The following is a 17,139-nucleotide window of genomic DNA, read 5'->3' on the forward strand; positions in this document are numbered from 1 at the left end:
ATCCTAACATCAAAAACAACTAAAGCCAAGTTTTTGCTTTTTTCAGTCCAGTTTATGTTGAAGCTTGAATAGAGGATTTATTTTAGATAGGAAATGACAAGTGCAATTTTGTACTCATTAGGGTGGAAAAGAATCAGAATGTGACCTGAGGGGCCCTAAGTGAAAGCTGCTGTTTCAACTTTAAGTTAAAAAAATAACACAAAATGGATGTCTGAATTAGGCCTATAATCGATAGAAAAATATCACTAGGGTGGGAAAATGTGAGTTCTCTGCTCTCTGCTGCTGCATTTTTTTATTTCCTCCATTTTTATTCTGATAATACAACAGGAAAAGCTCTGTTAACATAATAATTACTACTCCGTTTTGTGTGTTGGATGGTGTGTCCATGTGTGCGTGCATGGAGTAATGCCTGTGACACTGGTGTGCTAAAAGCCTGAAAAATGGGACTCACCACAATCATCTCTGAAGGTTCCAGGACGATGCACTCACATCCACGTCGCAGGCTGCCGGCTGATCGCTTTCCAAAACTAAGACAAAAAAAAGACAAAAATAACAAATTAGAAGTCAAGATTGTTCTGAAGCCAGCTAAGCTCAAGTCTCTTTGGGTTTTGTCCAGTACTGTCTATAAGCATGAGGCACCTTGGCATATTTCTGTAGAGTTCTGACTCTCACCACGGCAGGCAAAGGGACTGAAAGATCATGTAAATGTTTGTGCGAGTCTATATGTAACTCTTTGTCCAGCATCTTAAATATGCACTATGGAATTTCTGTATAAAATGCAAAACAGAGCAGCACTGAAGGGACAGGTCTTCCATTCAGCTGTGATCCCTCCCCTCTGAAGGGAAACACCCGCCTCTGGAAAAGTGCACTTTCACGACGTCACAATTTATACAGTATGTCTCGCCCTTAATGAGGGGGGAAGCAGGGAATATTAAAAGCAGCAGAGACTGAAATGTCTCAAAGACGGCGAGCAGCCATGGAAATTCTGAGCATGAGGAGACCCGGCTTGTGGGTTGGGAGAAGAATGCCGCCTTTGTCCAGATGTAGAGATACAAGGACGTCGTTGTTTGTTATTTTTAACATCTTTCGATACAGAATGCGACCGACATCTTATTGGTTTGCCGATTGTTCTGCAAGATAAACCCAAGTGACTGCTAAAGAACAGACCTCTGTTGGGTTTCTGTGCCAGTAATGTGCTTTATGGCATTATATAGATTTAAAAGATAAGACTGAGAGGGAATTATTTCTCTATAATTTACATAAAGGGGCCTCAAGAAGAAAAGTATTTTTTCCAGATCCTTATAATTAAAATGATCAATTTAGAAAATTAAACAGCACCAATTCTGATAATTTATCATCTAAATTAAGTCATTTTTAAGCACAATATAATCCACCGTGTCCAGCTTCTCTTCTACAACTGTAAACTTAATGCCTCTTAACAGCTCATAGATACAAATAGAAAGAAAAATAAATCAATAATAGCAGATTGTGATTTATCTGTTTATATTATTCTAATCATTACTTTTTCATTTGTCAGTTTATTTTGTTTCTTCTTATTTTTCCCCCGTTTTCAAATCTGCTTGATTATCTATTTTGTATCTATATTCTATAGTTCTGTAATTAGTTGCAGTCATTCAAATAATATTGATCTGCAACCATTTTCACTATTTTGATCATCAATTTCAGTGTTTTTCTCAGCAAAAACACTTAGTAATTGCCAACCCCAGGCTTTCAAATATGAATATTTGCTGCATGCAATAATTTTATACATGTAAAAACATGAAATGCGTCTTGGTGTTAGTCAAATAAAACATCAGATTTAAAGGGACATAGCTTTGGATTCTGGAAAGTTTTAATGGGTGGTTTCAGTGTTTACAATAAACAAAACAAAAAATCTTAAACATGGAGAATAATTAACACTAGTTGTAACCAATGTTCTTCTAATGTCATATCACTGGCATTGTTTTTTTCGAAGTTCTCTGTGTCTCCTAGTGAGACATTGAGTCAGTTTCTCCTAAACCTCGCTTCATGACTGACACAAACTGAGTAAGTCGAGGTGTGAAAGTTCTCCTCGGCGCCCACAGATGAAGTGAGCAGTGAGTAGTGGTGTGCGGCTACCTGCACTGAGGCTATAAAGGTGGCGGCTTTCATCAATCACCCCGACAGCAGCAGGCCTCAGGCACAGCATGGCCTAAATGCTCTGGAGCCCTGGGCTTGTGGCTACATGCTTCTGCCACAGCTCGGTCAGACTGTGAAATAAACACCAGCCAGCTGCAAAACGCTGGTGACACTCTACCTGCCACTTTGGCAAAGAGCAAATAATGATTTCTGTGGTGCCTTTTATTTTCTCGTCAATTTAGCTGGCTTGGCTTTTTCCTTTCTGCCTCCTTTCACAAGCCTTTGTGAGGTTTTTGTGTTTTTCCTCTTTTGTCAGCCGTTCTGTTGTTTCTCTGCCAGGGCTGCAATTTTGCTTGTCCAATTTGTCAACTTTATGATTCAAATAACTCTATGGAGGTTATTACATAGTTAACTATTGCTGAGAAGCTTAAACTGAAATCAAAGACAGCACGAGTGTCTGGCCGGACCACGGGAGGCTGGTTCGGTAACGGCAGCGAGTGGGTTAATGCTGATTGTTGCTGTTTGCTTTGCCCGAGCCTCTGTTTAATGCTCTCAACTCTGCTTGTATCCCTGACATACGCAAGCCTGAATTCCACCATGGGGCCAAACAGAGCTACAGAACAGAAAGCTTACTCAGTACTTTCACTCACGTCCTCCCAAGAAGACAAACGCTGGAATTCTTGTGCAACTTATTTCCAGAAAAGATGATTTGTCAGCTGGACAGCAGCTTCAGAGAACCGACCGAGTGCTTTTGATCTGGTGTTATGAACGTTTGGAGTTGGTATCGGCTCTGATCCCGTTGAGCTGCTCTTGGCTCATTCTGCCGTGGAAAAGGGAGCAGTGATTCCACCCATTGGGCGTCACAAAACACGTTAGGCCACCAAATGCAAACAGCAAAGTGACATGTTCAATCGTGTTCCTCCATTACATTCCTGACATTAATAATCCAATCCTCCATTTTGCAGGAGGCAAATGCCACAGGCAATGTGAGATATTAAAGAACGGATTATGGAAGTGGAGAGTGGGTGTGTGGGAGGGTTTTTTTTACTAACACAAAAGTGTCTTGTTTGGAGATTAAAGCCTCCACTGCTCTATGACTAGTCCTGAGCAAATATAAAGTACAAGAGCCGCCAAGTGTGTAATGTATATTAGGAAACAGATACGTTACACCTTGAATAAAATCAGAAATTTCCACCGAAGGACTGTCGCCTGGGCATCCCGGCAGAAATCAACACTGTTGCACAGCACACACTACAAAGTTTGACTCGTGCAAATATTTAATTTTTCTAACCTCTGCTAATGATGCTGAAGTCTGTGCACAGACTATTTGCTATGAATAATTTAGCACTCTGGAATTCATGTCCACATGTTGATGTAAGGTTTCTTTCCTGAGAACTGCAGTGTATGTTGGCTGATAAACTTACAAAACCAGATAAGAGGATAAAAAAAAGATAAGGAAGGTGTCACATGCTCGAGCAGGTATGCAACTGTTTTGTAACAGACCAGGGAACCGAGCAAAGATTATCACCGTCACACTTCCCGCGCTAAATGCTTCGACACTAGCTGTGTAACTGTACAATATATTGTTAGGAAATCCTTATCTTCACTTGGACGTATTGTACTTTTAAGATAAATTCACTCTGCAGAAGCAAGTGTAAAATACAGTACATAAAAACATGACAAATAAAGACAGAAATAATCCATAAAATCAATCTTGAATGAGCAACACTTCATATTAAGACATAACTTCTTTGTTTTTTCCATGGCAGCTTATTAGCCTCTAATTCAAATTAACATGCAGATTATACTTCTTCAAGGGAACTTTAGATTTATCCAACTTGTCCAGAATTAAATTAAATGTCATAGTGTGGTGATAAGCAAAAGAACCAATGCTTAAACTAAATATCTCTACACTGAAACTTCACTCTATTAATCAAACTTTACGTTAGAGAAGTGAAACTATTCTAAACGTGAAAACACTCCCAGATTTGACTAATATTCTCTCATCAGACACGGAGCCAGTATCTCCTTTTCAAATGAAACCCTGAAGCCCGGCTGACTGACATCTCTCCCACCGTCTCGGCGGCCTTGCATTCCCCCTCTGTTATACAACAAGCCTGGGCGTCTGGAATGTCATTCCACATGCATCACCAGCCTTTCACTCAGCCAGCCCGGCAGCCCACCGCCACAGCCTCACATCCATCCTGTCGTCTGTGTGAACCAGTGCAATCCCTAATCTGCACCCCTGGTCCGAGCTGGAGGAAGAAGGTGGAGGGAAAGAGAAGGGAATTGGAGAAGGAGTGGGGGGGGTCTTTCCTCACTTCAATAAGCCGTTTAACTGAGTAAGTGGTGAGAGGGCACACTGGCTTTTTTGACAAATCAGACCCTTAAGAAGGACAAAGATTAAACTCCCTGGTTATGCAAGACTTTAGACCTGGCATAGGGAAGGAGGGAAGCCGAGGTCAGAGGAGGGATGAGGACAGGAGTCTCAGGAGTGACTGTTGAGTCAATGAAAACCACATCCAGGCTTAGAACATTCACCAACATGTTGTCAGAGCTGCAGCTGACCGTCCAGTCATCTCCTACCCTGCAAACATACATGGAATTCCTTGCAGTAACGGCGTGGTCGCACCATACGCATACCCTAAACCTTTGCCCTGCCACTTCGGAAATAGAAGCTGACACCACAGCCAAGAATGTGCGATTGACTCGTGACTTTTGCCTCCCGAAATACAACTTCACTGACATTGTAATGGCAAAGAGAAAAGGGCACAGAAGCAGAGAGCTTAGAGAAAGAGAGCGACTGCGCTAGCCGTTCTCAACTTTTCCGAGACGCATCAATCAATCACCGCTGCAGCTATCATCCATTTCGAACACGTTCCGCCCGCAGCAGGAGCTCCATCTTTGTTTTGGTTTCAAAGTTGCCAAAAGTTGTGTATAACCCCCCCAAACATGAAGAGCACACACCCCTTTTACTGGCAGCACACTCCGCACACTGACAGACCCGAAATAACATCAAAGGCATGTTTCACATTCCAGACTTGAAGGTTTTGCCGCAACCAGCTCCCGGCTTGGAGAAGAGTCAGACTTTTAAATCACAACCAAAAACACAGGAGTTTCTAGGCACAGCTGTAGTGAGCAACACACGCTTTTGTTTTTAACTGGAAAGAGTTAGTTGCTGCTGAAGTCTGGACACTCACCCCCGACACTTCAAACTGCTCCCAGAGTGACACAGCCACCTGACAGGATAAGAGGATCCCCCTCCTTCTGAAATATCCCCCCGTGTTAGTCCAGAGAAAGTCCGTCACGCACGTTCCGAGTCCCGAGGCTTTGGTGTGACTGCGGCATTATCGTCCTGCACACACCCCGGTGCTGCTGTCTGAGATTTGCGAGTGAGAACGGGAGTGTGTGGCTCTGAAAGTGTGTGTGGATCAGCTTCTGTCCACTGGCTCGGCCCCCTTCCGCCCTCCCTCTCTCGGTGTAATGTGGTGTGTTGACTACAGCCAGCATTCCAGCGTACGACTCACTTCCTGCTACAGAGTTACGAGTGAGTGAGTGAGTGAGTGAGGGTGGACTGTGTTTGGAGGGGGTAGGAAGGTGTGGACAGCTGATCCTCCCCTCATGGTGGAGGTTACTTACCATACTGAGTCTGTCAGTTTCAAGTCAAATCAACTGACATCTTTTAATTACTGGCATCAGATTCATTTTAGCTTATAGTTACAAGTATATGTCTTGACACATGTGTCGCCTAAATGTCTCATTGTGGTTTAGAAGCTTCATTGCTAGCTTTTAAAAATGTCTTCTTTCTCCTCTACTTTACATGAGACCATGCCTTTATGTGTTTTTTATAGGTCTCAGTTGAGTTATATGGTGTTCTATATGAAAATTTAAACTACTGAAGCCGTAGACTGTATATAAAGATGGATGATCCTCTGATGTCAACAATTATTTTCAGTTTGAAGCTGGCTCCAGCCAGCAGTTCCTCATTCCTCCAAACCCCCCGCTAATCCAAAAATGAGCAAAAAAAAAGAGGGGGAGGGGGAGAGAAGCAGCAGCAGGTCAGACAAATGTCTCTCAGCCATGGATTGTCAGTGATATTACACACCTCTCACTCAAAGCGATCACACCCTTAACCTTCTGACCCCAAAACCTCACCAAAATTATATCATTTATCAGAGCCTGAAACTGTCAAAACAGTTCAAAAGGGTAATAATCCATCATTTCAAGCATTAACCCAAATTTAACATGTATATTCAAATTCATGTCAAAATAGATTGTCGTGAACAAGGAAATGAGCTTTTTTCTTCGGCACCAGGACGCAAACGTGTTTATCTGTTGCTGTAAAGTTATAAACTTGTATAAAGAATACATACAATGTAAAGGCGCTTTTTTAAAGAATATTTTCTAATACCTCCTCTTTTTGATTGTGGGTTAATCTTACTCTGGATGTGCTTCAGATGTAAAGTGCATGAAGAATCTGACTTAAAAACTAATTTACATATGAAATTATAAACATACTCTAAGTGGGAACAAAGACACTAACAATAATATTTAATAGTAAATCCTAATTGAAGAGTTGCTGCCTTAACTTAATTTCTCATTCTAACTCACTTTGTTAAAGCAACTTAGAATTGTACTTGAACTACTCACTTTAGTTACCTTAGAGACATATTTAAAGAAATCACACAGAGTGCGATAAAAATTCTGGGCTCTACACTTCCCATAATGCAGTCTGATTGTGTTTATTTTTTCCAACAGCACTGGCAGGTAAATGCCCACGTCTTTCGAACTGTGTGGCCCCAATTATAGAGCAGACTTTCTATTAAAAACTTAAAGCCTCAAAGCCAAAACCAAGATAACCCTGATGATGGAATCAATGTTTTTCGGTGGAGTGGCTCCTTTCAGCTAACTGTGTGAGTTTTACATGAGAACAGCTCAGGAAAAAATGTCACTGGCAGTGTGCCTTGTCACTTATAATTCAATGTCAAAACACTTATTTATTTGTCTTTACAGTGGATTGATTTTACAGGCAGTCAGTCTTCTGTGAATGGATTTGATACTCTGGTGCTGACACTCATTTCAATCACTGTTCACAACAAATAGAAAAGCTATTTTTATCTATGCTGTTCTATAAAGAGTAAAAAGAAGGCTCACTTGGTTGAGAACAGAGTCGAACAACTCACGCCACGTGAATGACAACAAACACATTCCATCCAATTATCAAAAACATGATATCGGCAAATGTGAGTGTTGCTTTTATCCCAGAAAATGGCAAAAATCACCCATCAAGCCTAATACTGTCTGTCAGCTTCTGCAGAATGTACAGCACATCAGCAAAACTGAAACAATGAGAAATCTGCTTTTGCACAATTAGTGGATAAACTGTTACCGGACAGGTTTGTCATCTACAGTCACGGATGAGTCTGTCTGGCCTTGCGCTGGCTGTCGAGAAATGATTTGATATCTACTGACCTTTTTTCCCGGCGGCTCATCCTAACAAATTTGATGAGGCTGACATTCCACCGCTAATTAAAGTCCTGATATGAGATGATTCACTTAGGAGTTGTAGTTTAGGTAGAAAACATGAGGACTGATGATCGGTAAACTGTTTTGTGGATGACTGAAGGTGAAGTCCTTAGAGCAGTCTGCTGATAATGAATGTACGCAGCACTGTGGAGGAGGGGGAAGTGAAACCAGCTTGGGGTTATTAAAGTGTATATAAAGGTGGAAGCTACCAGTTCCATACAGCAGGGTGTTATTGAAACGCACAAAAATATTTCAATGCGGTTTTTGCAGAACACGTGAAAATGAAGCTCTTAAAATCATGATCTAAGCATTTGTCTTCCTGTTGTAAAAACATTGAGAGCGGCCAAAATGACACATCTAATTTTAGAAATGAACCTACATTGGCAACTTTTAGGAAGGAAAATTCCTCCCTCACACAACCACAAGGCTGTGTCACATCAGTAGATAACACAAAGAAAGATTACATTTCTTCTGCAGAACTTCATCATAAAATGTCTCAAAGAAAAAGCGCAATCAGCTCAATAACAGCGAGACCGAAAGATGTGGGACATCTGCAAAGAAAGTGAACATTGTCTGCAACACTTGATGTTTTTACCCTTTGGCACAGTGGGAAACAACCGACGCAACAGATGGTAGAAAGACGGACATGTCCCGTTTTTTTTTTCCTCGTCTCACCCACTTTGACAACTGCTGTGACATGTTTCCATGAAGATGACCAGCAGGAGCAGAGTGTACACAGTGAAGCAAAAGATGAATGTTTATGGATGACTGTATAATTTCATTCAGGTGAAAACACTTGACTGACACCCTGAAGTCACTTTTCAGCAAATTAATCATATCTGTGGGTGTGCTGTCACCCTCTGTACGTATACATATATATATATGAATCCTGCTCACCCACTTGTCTCTTTCTAACAAACTAGAAGGAAGAAGAGAGCTGTCCTCACTGCTGAGATTCAATGAATGTTTCCAGGTTGACCGTCCCGTATAAATTACCAACATTCACAGATCATGAAAGATTCAAGGACCACCTTTTAATGTCCCGTGTCTCTTGACCTTACATAAAACAATACATCTGTCTGTACGTGCTTTAAATCTCCATCACCTACTTATTAAGATTTATTTATCTGGGTTGTATTTGATTTCACGCTAGCCTCTGGGTTATAGAAGGCACAGAGCTCTTGCTTCTTCACCTAATGACTGAGTCATTCATCTTCCCCTGGATCAGATCTCTTTACAGCTACCAGGGAGAGGAGCAGAGAGAGAGAAGCACTGAGAGAATGATGGAGACATATCAGGTTTTCAACCTTGCTGCCAGTGTAGATATGAACAGCCATTTCTGGGTAGAGCCTGTCTGAAACCCAATTCCACCACATCTTTAAAAGGTTCAGGAAGTCCCGCTGGACTCCATTCAGTTCCTCGTGTCACAACCAATTTCCCCTCCGAGCCATTTTGCTCTCAGTATTTCTCTTTATACACTAGGTGAGGCGGTGTGGGGATTTTCTTTTCTATAATGAAAAAAGAATTCTAGTTATGAAGGAAGAAATTAAACAACAACAATGGTTTAGGCTTTGAGATGCTGAGAATGAGGAAATTTCACTACACGCATTATATTCAAAGCCATAAATCACTGCTACAAAGTCATAACACTGGTACACGTGTTAATGCAGGAAGTATCACAGTCATTGTTAACTAAATAAAAAAACATTACTGGGAATACAGCCGTACCACTGCTGTCAAGAAAAAAAAGGCAAATTCTTCCCCTTTTTATCCTTGAACTGAAAATGTACACTGTCATTCAAGAACTGAGTGAGTTTCATGACCCACAAGTCCTTGAAACCTTGAATCAGAAAGTGTCATTGTGAATGTGTCATTTCAAAACTGTCTGTTTGTCACTGGGGAAACAGGTCTGCTTCCTTTTCCTCAAAGAAAAAAAAAATGCAGCCTTACACAGACTTAAATTCCATTAGCTGCTTTAAAAGGAATAAACGAAGGCGTGCGTTGGCTATGTTACACATGGCGACAATAAACAGAGTGGAAGAAATAAAAAATAACCAGCTGTTTGGCAACCACTGAAAAATAAACAAAAATTTAGCCATCTACGAGGGGAAAAAAAGGATTTTCAATGGGGCAAGCTGCAATTATTTGTTTCATTCTTCATGCTGTCCATTGTTGAAGAAAACAAAAGATGAGGAAACAGCTGACCAGTTTAGATCCATGTCAAAATGCATTTAAAAAAAGATTTTTTTATCTTCCATTATGTGCAATAACTGTTGTCAAGAAAGTCAAATACTGCCTCAAGTGAGCACTGAAACTTTTGCAAATTTTGTCATTTCCTTTAATGTCTTTTAATGCCATGACTGAAAATGAACATATAAATATGTCATGGAAAACCAGTTCGTGTGGTGATACAAAAAAGGAAATGCCAGCAATGATGAAAGAGCGAAAGAACAGTCATGACAATCCTGAGCGAAGTTCAATTAATCCATCAAGAACTGATGCAACATACGAGTGTACCTGCTGTGTGTTTACAGGAAGCCTTAGGTCTGAATGGCTTCAATTATGTAACGACAAGCACTTGGTTAAGTTTAGGGAAAGGTAACATCACTCTACATCTTGTTTGTTTTTGTGAGTAGTTATTCATGCAACCACAAAAGACTGTTGTGAAGAAAATGGAAGAATACATTGTTTTAGGGATTTCAGAATTGAGGTACGATTTTATCCAAGTAAACAAATGGAGGCTAGACAGTTTTTCCTGAATAAAGGAATTCTTGGCGACCCTTCAAAGAGGTTTTAGCCAGTGCCAAAGGAAAGGCACCAATGTCAAAATGACAAAAATAAACAATCATTTTTTTAACCAGCTTGGTAAACAATTTTTGCTTATCAAATGATCAGAAATAACAAATGTCAAATACGGTAACAGACTGACTACCTTTACTGTCAGCCCTGAAAATCCTTTAGTGAGCCAGGAAAAACTCTGTATTATGTTGTTATGCGCAAACAGCATTCACCGTACACTGTGACATCCCCCTGCATTTAGTGCCACTTTCTCTTTTTTGATCTGGATGCTCATGCGACCCTCAGCAACGCCACAAAGACAAACCTGGCACATTTTACTTTGTGATTTCGGTCATTAGGACTAAAACTGCTCAACGTGCAGTTGGTACGTCATGTATAATTTAGTGCAGGAGACAGAAACGTGGCATCACTTTGAACAACTGAGCTAATTATCAACCCCACACAGTCTCACGCAGCAGAGCGGATCCCTACACAGGCTCCTTTGCAACATATGCTTCGTAAACACTTTCTGGGCCCTCTCCTCCTCTGTGACTGCGGTCGGGCATTAACTTTAATCTGCCAATACCTGCAAATCCCCACTCCGCATCCCACACACTTTCACCTTGGCAAAACTGAAAAGGTTATATTTAAGAAGAGACCGGGTTTTTGGCACATTCCCGATCGAGTCTTCCGCTTTAAATGCCTCCCACGTTCATACGAAACCGGGAGAATGACCGCTGTCGACCCCTGCTGTACTGCCAGAACAGTTCTGCTCCACAGGCTAATGTGACGGCCTCGAGCACTGAGTGGCCGTAGGTGTGTTATGCAAGCCTAATGGATGAAAAGATCATTGTTTTCAAGGCGCCCACGGAGATGGTTCATGTAACAGATCCACTTGTGAAATCGTAGCTTTTTAACATTTGGGTCTTGGCTTCAGAGGTGGCGATAACTGCTGTGAGTTGATGGCTGTGCGCTGGAGAGTGGAACGTAAATCTTAAGTCCTCTGACAGTGCTATAGATAATTATTATCCATTATGGAGGTGAGGCCTGCTCTCTAGCACTCCACTTTCTTCAGAAACTATGCAAATACTAAACACAATGGTTGTTTAATGTGAGCCATCTTATCAGGAAAAGAATTAGACGGAAATCGTGAGATATTTAAAGTGACTTCAAAGTATTTTAACTATGCTAGAGGGGTGACAATAACAATACTTCAGTTAAAGCTGTGGACATTGATGGCAGTCCAAGTTTAAAGATGCCATGATTTAGATTAATATTAAATGGAGAGATGGAACATTGCTGCTTGACATCATATAAAGAATATTACCGTCTTTACTTTTATTCCCCTTGTTAATAAACTGTAAGTAGAAAATAAATACGAATTAAATTTCTAAGTGTTTAATAATTCTAACTTCTAATTTTCTCAAGAGTTTGGTAAAATATTTCTGTGGGAGAAATTACTTTTGGATGTAAAATTTGTAGAAGGAGAATGTGTTGTGTTTGAACTGGTCGTCTAATTTTACAGATACACCCTTTTAACTGGGCAAGTGTGCATGTTAAGCTAAGCTAACAAGTGTAAAGTGAACATAATGGCTGTGTCCGAAATCGCATACTAACGTACTACATACTACATTCTCAATGAGTATATACTGTATACTACGTACTATAAGTATGATTAGAATGCCGACCGTTCACACTGTCGTATACTACTCCGTTTCCCATAATGCATTTCAAACCTCCGACGACAAAAACCGGAAGTACGGCTATCAAATATCTCGGCTGAATGCCGGCTTCAGGTCGATTTTACGCTAACAAACAGTCGCATAATTAATGTGGCAATTTCAAGCCGGCACTCCTCATGCAGTTATTAGCCAGATTATGCGAATCGTTTCAGTTGTAGCTGCAGGCTACTCGAGGTAGCTGCTACTTGTTCTGTATGCAAAGCGAGCTGCTATAACTAGTTGCTAGCATTCAGTAGCACGTTGTGAGGCGTCTGACAAATTTAAAACGTTGGTCAGAAAACGCCTATTTCTCAAATCTGTGGGGTGATTAGGATGACTACTTAACCACATAAAATAAAATAAAAATCGCCGCAATCCGGCCACATATCCCGCGGAGGCTTGCATTTCGGTGGGTAGCTCGCAAAGCATTATGGGGCGGTTGAGTATGACTAGTGTGGTCACCGCGCATACTTAAAACTTTTCCGGATATAGTATACATTTGGGTATTTCTCGCGTACTCAATCTATTCATACTATTCAATGTGAACGCACTACATACTTATTTTGACGTCACATTTAGTATGAGTAGTACGTTAGTATGCGATTTCGGACACAGCCAATGATTTTTTTTCACTTTGCACTTTAAGTCATATCTGTTTTATGCATAAATCTGCTAATTAGGAGTGATGGTAAGGTCATGGATGTCCAGGTGAGCGTGAAACAGGACTGCTGAGGAGCTTGGTATGCTAGCATGCACTGCTGAGACAATGTTTGCAGTATTAAACAGCCACAGAGAGTACTTGTGCAAAGCCAGACCCTGGAAATACTTGCAGGTATGTGGATTTAACATGTAACATTTTCAGAAATATTTTTGTAATAGTGTGTATTTAATTCTCCCTCTTATTGCATCTGGAATCTTTGATAGAAGAACAAGAGATCTGTGAAGGATTTCTCTTTAACTTCCAGCACCTAAAATGCTCAATGATCTTACCTGCTTCTGGGCAGAAACATGGACTCCTTGATGAAAACGGAGCCGGACAACAGGATGTACCAGCAGCTTCCAATGTCATCAGGGCTGGAAGACAGAAAGAGGGATGTAAAATTAGCACATAATACAGCGATGGTGACATTTTGACAGGAAGCAGAGAATATGTATAATTATTATGAACAGCGAATTGAGCGAGGAGGACTTGTTAAAAACTGGCAAGATGTGGGCTGATATGAGACTTCAATGTCAAAATCTGATATTTTAGCAGTTTGCCAGTGCGATTCACGGCACCTCAAATCTTTATGCATGCTCTGACTGCAAGAACCAGCCCTGTAGACCCTTTCTTAGGGTATTTTTTGCTCCTGAAAAGGTTCTACATTAAATAGGAGCTGCCATATTGACTCCACTTCATATGTACTCACAGGAGCAAAGCAACTAGGATTTGTTGTTGTCTTTACACACTCAGAGTTAACATCACAGTCAAAGCCGTTGGATCCACTATGGAGGCTGAAAGGGCCGCTACAGTAAACATTTCCACCTCCAACCTGCCTCAAACTCCTGTACTGGAAAACCCTCTAGTGTGTATTCACTTGTGAAGGTTCGGACATTGAAAATAGCATATATTTTGATATTTAAAATAGTTTAGTGGACTGACACACGATCAATGCATCTTTTTAAAGCAAAAATGTCAAATATTCACTCATTAAGACGTCTCAAATTTAATTTGTTTTCTTAGAATTCTTAATCGACAATAATAGTTAAGTTTTTAATGGATCAGTTAGTTTTGCTTTGTCATTTGCTTAATCTTAATGTCTTTATCTGCTGGTACTGTGACTTAATGCATCAGCAATGCAAGACTCCTAACTGTGCCAAGTGACTTTGAAAAAGAGAAAAAGCGAAAGGGAAGAAACATGAGAAAGATAAGAGTGCACAGTGTTAGAGAGAGAGAACTATGAATGAACTGAAGACTCATTTCTCATCCTCCCACACCCATGGCCCTGGTGAAACACACAGACAAGGAAATTGGGCATCATAGACGAAATGAACTCAGACTGACCCCTGGATGATGCAGCTGGCTGTCAAGTTCTTACAGCATGACTAGTAAACAAACACACACAGCAAACACTGCTGCCATACTTAGAAGACACTTTAGCAAATGTTATTTAAATCACAGACACTTTTTTCCCCAGGTTTTAGGAATTATGCGGCATTACTTGTGAACCACCGGCCTTATTAAGAGACATCAAAGATTCTGCTGAGGAGGATTTGCCTCCAGATAAACAACTCCCTCAGCATAATATCCAGAAATTTAATTTGGTCTGTCACTGTTAATAAACCACACTTGTAATGCTGAAAGGACATCGCAGATTTTAAAATGCATCAGTTTTGTTTGGTTACTCAGCTCACTTATCCTTGGGCCGTCACGGTTTCTACGGGGATTGCAGGGGAGATAATCTCACAAGGATGAATCATCTACACTTTGTATATGGAGGATTATCGAAAAGGCTGCGTATGTTAATCTACTGAGAATGCAAACAAATGCAAAGGACACAGATGAAAACGTTAATGCTTGGTTCCATCTGTATACAGTGGGCCAGAGGGCTCAAAGGGTAAACATTACATATGCAATTTATGAGCCCGGTCAAATATCATGGGAGAAGCGGCTGTTCAAACAACCTTGTTTGTGATTTATGTGCCACAGTCAAGTCTCTTTTTTTTTTAACTTTAATTTAGTTTTTTAGATTTTTACTAAAAAAACAGATACTCAATAGTGGTTTTGGTTTAGGGAAATTTGTGTCGTTATTTGATGGCCTTTGTCAACCAACAGTTCTCTGACAGTAAAGAGGAAGGAGAAATCCAGAGCAGGAAGTATTCACATGTCATGTAACACCGATACCATCTTTCTCCGGTGCTGGGAATTTGACAGGCGTGCTGAACTTTCGGTGATGCTGGACGAAAATAGACATGCCGGTAACCAAAACCTGCTTTCATTTTACCGTCATGGCTCTTAACAACACGAGTTGCATAATTGATCGACACAGGTTAAAATGAGTTATGACTAAAAACTTGAAATACGACTGTGCATGACTAATGAACTCCACTTCACTTCCTGCATGCTTGTTTGAAGCACAGATGATAAGATAATGATAATAAAAATCTCCTTACTCCTTCAGGGAATTGTTTGACATTTCAGGAGATGTGCTTATTTGTTTTATTGCTGAACGCTAGACAGAAGATTTATACCACACTTATGTCTGTGCAGTAATTATAAAGTTAGAGACAGAAGCTGGTTAGCTCAGCACAAGGACTGGAATCAACAGGAGAGCGATAGCTTAGGTCCAAAGGCAACAACTTCCACCTACAAGCACCTCTAATGTGCACTTATCACCCGTTATGAATGCTATCAGCGCATTAAATGGCTGTTATCATTGCAGATCATTCTCATACATATAAGCCTGCAGGAACCTCCTTCACCTCTTAGTAGGCTCAGTAGGCGCATTATCACCCCTTTTAATGGAACGCCATTATCATCTCATTTAATGGCGGATGAGCCGAGACTTTGCACTTATAAAGAGGAACTAAAAGGGCTGGGTTGGAGGAGGCTGGTGGTGGCGTTATCTTGGACCATTACTGGCGTTTTATTTTTTGTTCAAGTCTAGTTTTGACGTTTGCTTTCATCTGTGTTTACTTGAGTTCCTAATGGTCCACATGTACATGAGTAATAATGGCTCTTTAATGGGTTGATAATGTCCAATCGGGTGACTTATCAATCAGTATATCTTTCAGTTAAATAAAGCTAAGGAGCTGCTGGCAGGACCATGCAGAGGTTTGAGTTGTATCAATTTTCCCACCTAATTCACTGCAAGATTGAAAGAAAATCTACCTCTCTCCTTTGCTAACGTCATACAGTGCAAATTGTAAACATAATTTTAAACAAATTAACTATACATTTACTGGTTTCATAAGGTTATGTTTCACCTGAAAGCAGAAAATCTGTTCATATGCTTGCCATAAATGCATGGCATAGCATTAGCTTAATGGGAAATTCAAACAAATGCCTCTGTATGAAGCCTCCACCTGTCTGTTTAGCAGCTCCATCTCATCAAAGAGGATCTGCTCATCACTGTGAAATCAAACCTCTGCTGTTAATAAGGCTGCAGCTTCAGTGATAATCACTCAGCATTCTCACCTGCTCTAAGTGAGACTTTTTAATTGGGAAGTAAAAAGGGGAATCAATGACCAGTCACACATCTGCAATGTGGGATTGGTTGTTACTTACAGAAAGGTAAAGGATGGGTGCTCTTATTATACACACCTGCTCCCACACAGACACATTCATTCACACCCACCATTGCTGTGCTGACTGAGTTCGCTTTTTTTTTTTAATCACTTTGAACAAAGTCTCGCCCCTCCTTCCTCTTTCTCGCCACACTTTTTCTCGCAGAACTAATGAGGCTGTAGACAGCACACCCTACTGATGCACAGCAAAATCTCTGCCGCCTCCTACAAAAGCATCCCTTCTTTTGTTTTTTTTTCTTTTTTCCTTTCTTCTGATCTCCATCTGTCTCGCTCCATATTTGATCCATCCTTCATATGGCTTCTCTTGCATTCGGACACAACAGGAATGAAATGCTCAATTATTAATTGCCGGCACGCAGATGTACCAAGCGAGGGAAGCACCTCACAGAGCTGAGGAGGAGGAGGAGGAGATACAACACCAAAAAAGTAGGAGATAGAAGGCTCTTATGCGCAACGACAACTTGACTGAACTGGGTCACGCGTACTTGAAGCGATAGTCAAACGGTAAACATCAGCCACCGAAACCCCACAGGGAAGCCTTTAACGGGGGAGACGGGTTATGCGAGTGCCATGGAGGCGGCAGTGGAGGTAAAAGGATGGCGGAAGAATGATTATAGCATGAAGACGTGCATGAAATGAGGCTGGGCTCTTATGAAACGAACAGTTTCATTAAACAAAGAAAATTCTCTTTTCGAAACAAGTTGTGAGA

The 17,139-nt window shown here is 40.8% G+C and overlaps 1 protein-coding gene across 9 annotated transcripts in view; it reads right to left on the reverse strand.

The window, feature by feature from the left end:
• rapgef2b (Rap guanine nucleotide exchange factor 2b) overlaps window positions 1-17,139 on the reverse strand; it is a 117,087-nt gene that overhangs the window by 59,590 nt on the left and 40,358 nt on the right. For 8 of the 9 annotated variants that reach the window (XM_051954365.1, XM_051954363.1, XM_051954362.1 and 5 more), the window contains exons 4-5: window positions 13,134-13,217; window positions 452-527 (exon numbers count right to left, since the gene is read on the reverse strand). In XM_051954365.1, coding sequence (XP_051810325.1) covers window positions 452-527; window positions 13,134-13,217 — 160 coding nt within the window. Of the gene's footprint in view, window positions 1-451; window positions 528-5,318; window positions 5,520-13,133; window positions 13,218-17,139 lie in introns of those variants that run through there. The other variant, XM_022211095.2, reaches the window with a different exon arrangement.

Source organism: Acanthochromis polyacanthus, chromosome 10 (genome assembly GCF_021347895.1).
Source record: "Acanthochromis polyacanthus isolate Apoly-LR-REF ecotype Palm Island chromosome 10, KAUST_Apoly_ChrSc, whole genome shotgun sequence".
NCBI classification, from domain to species: Eukaryota; Metazoa; Chordata; class Actinopteri; family Pomacentridae; genus Acanthochromis; species Acanthochromis polyacanthus.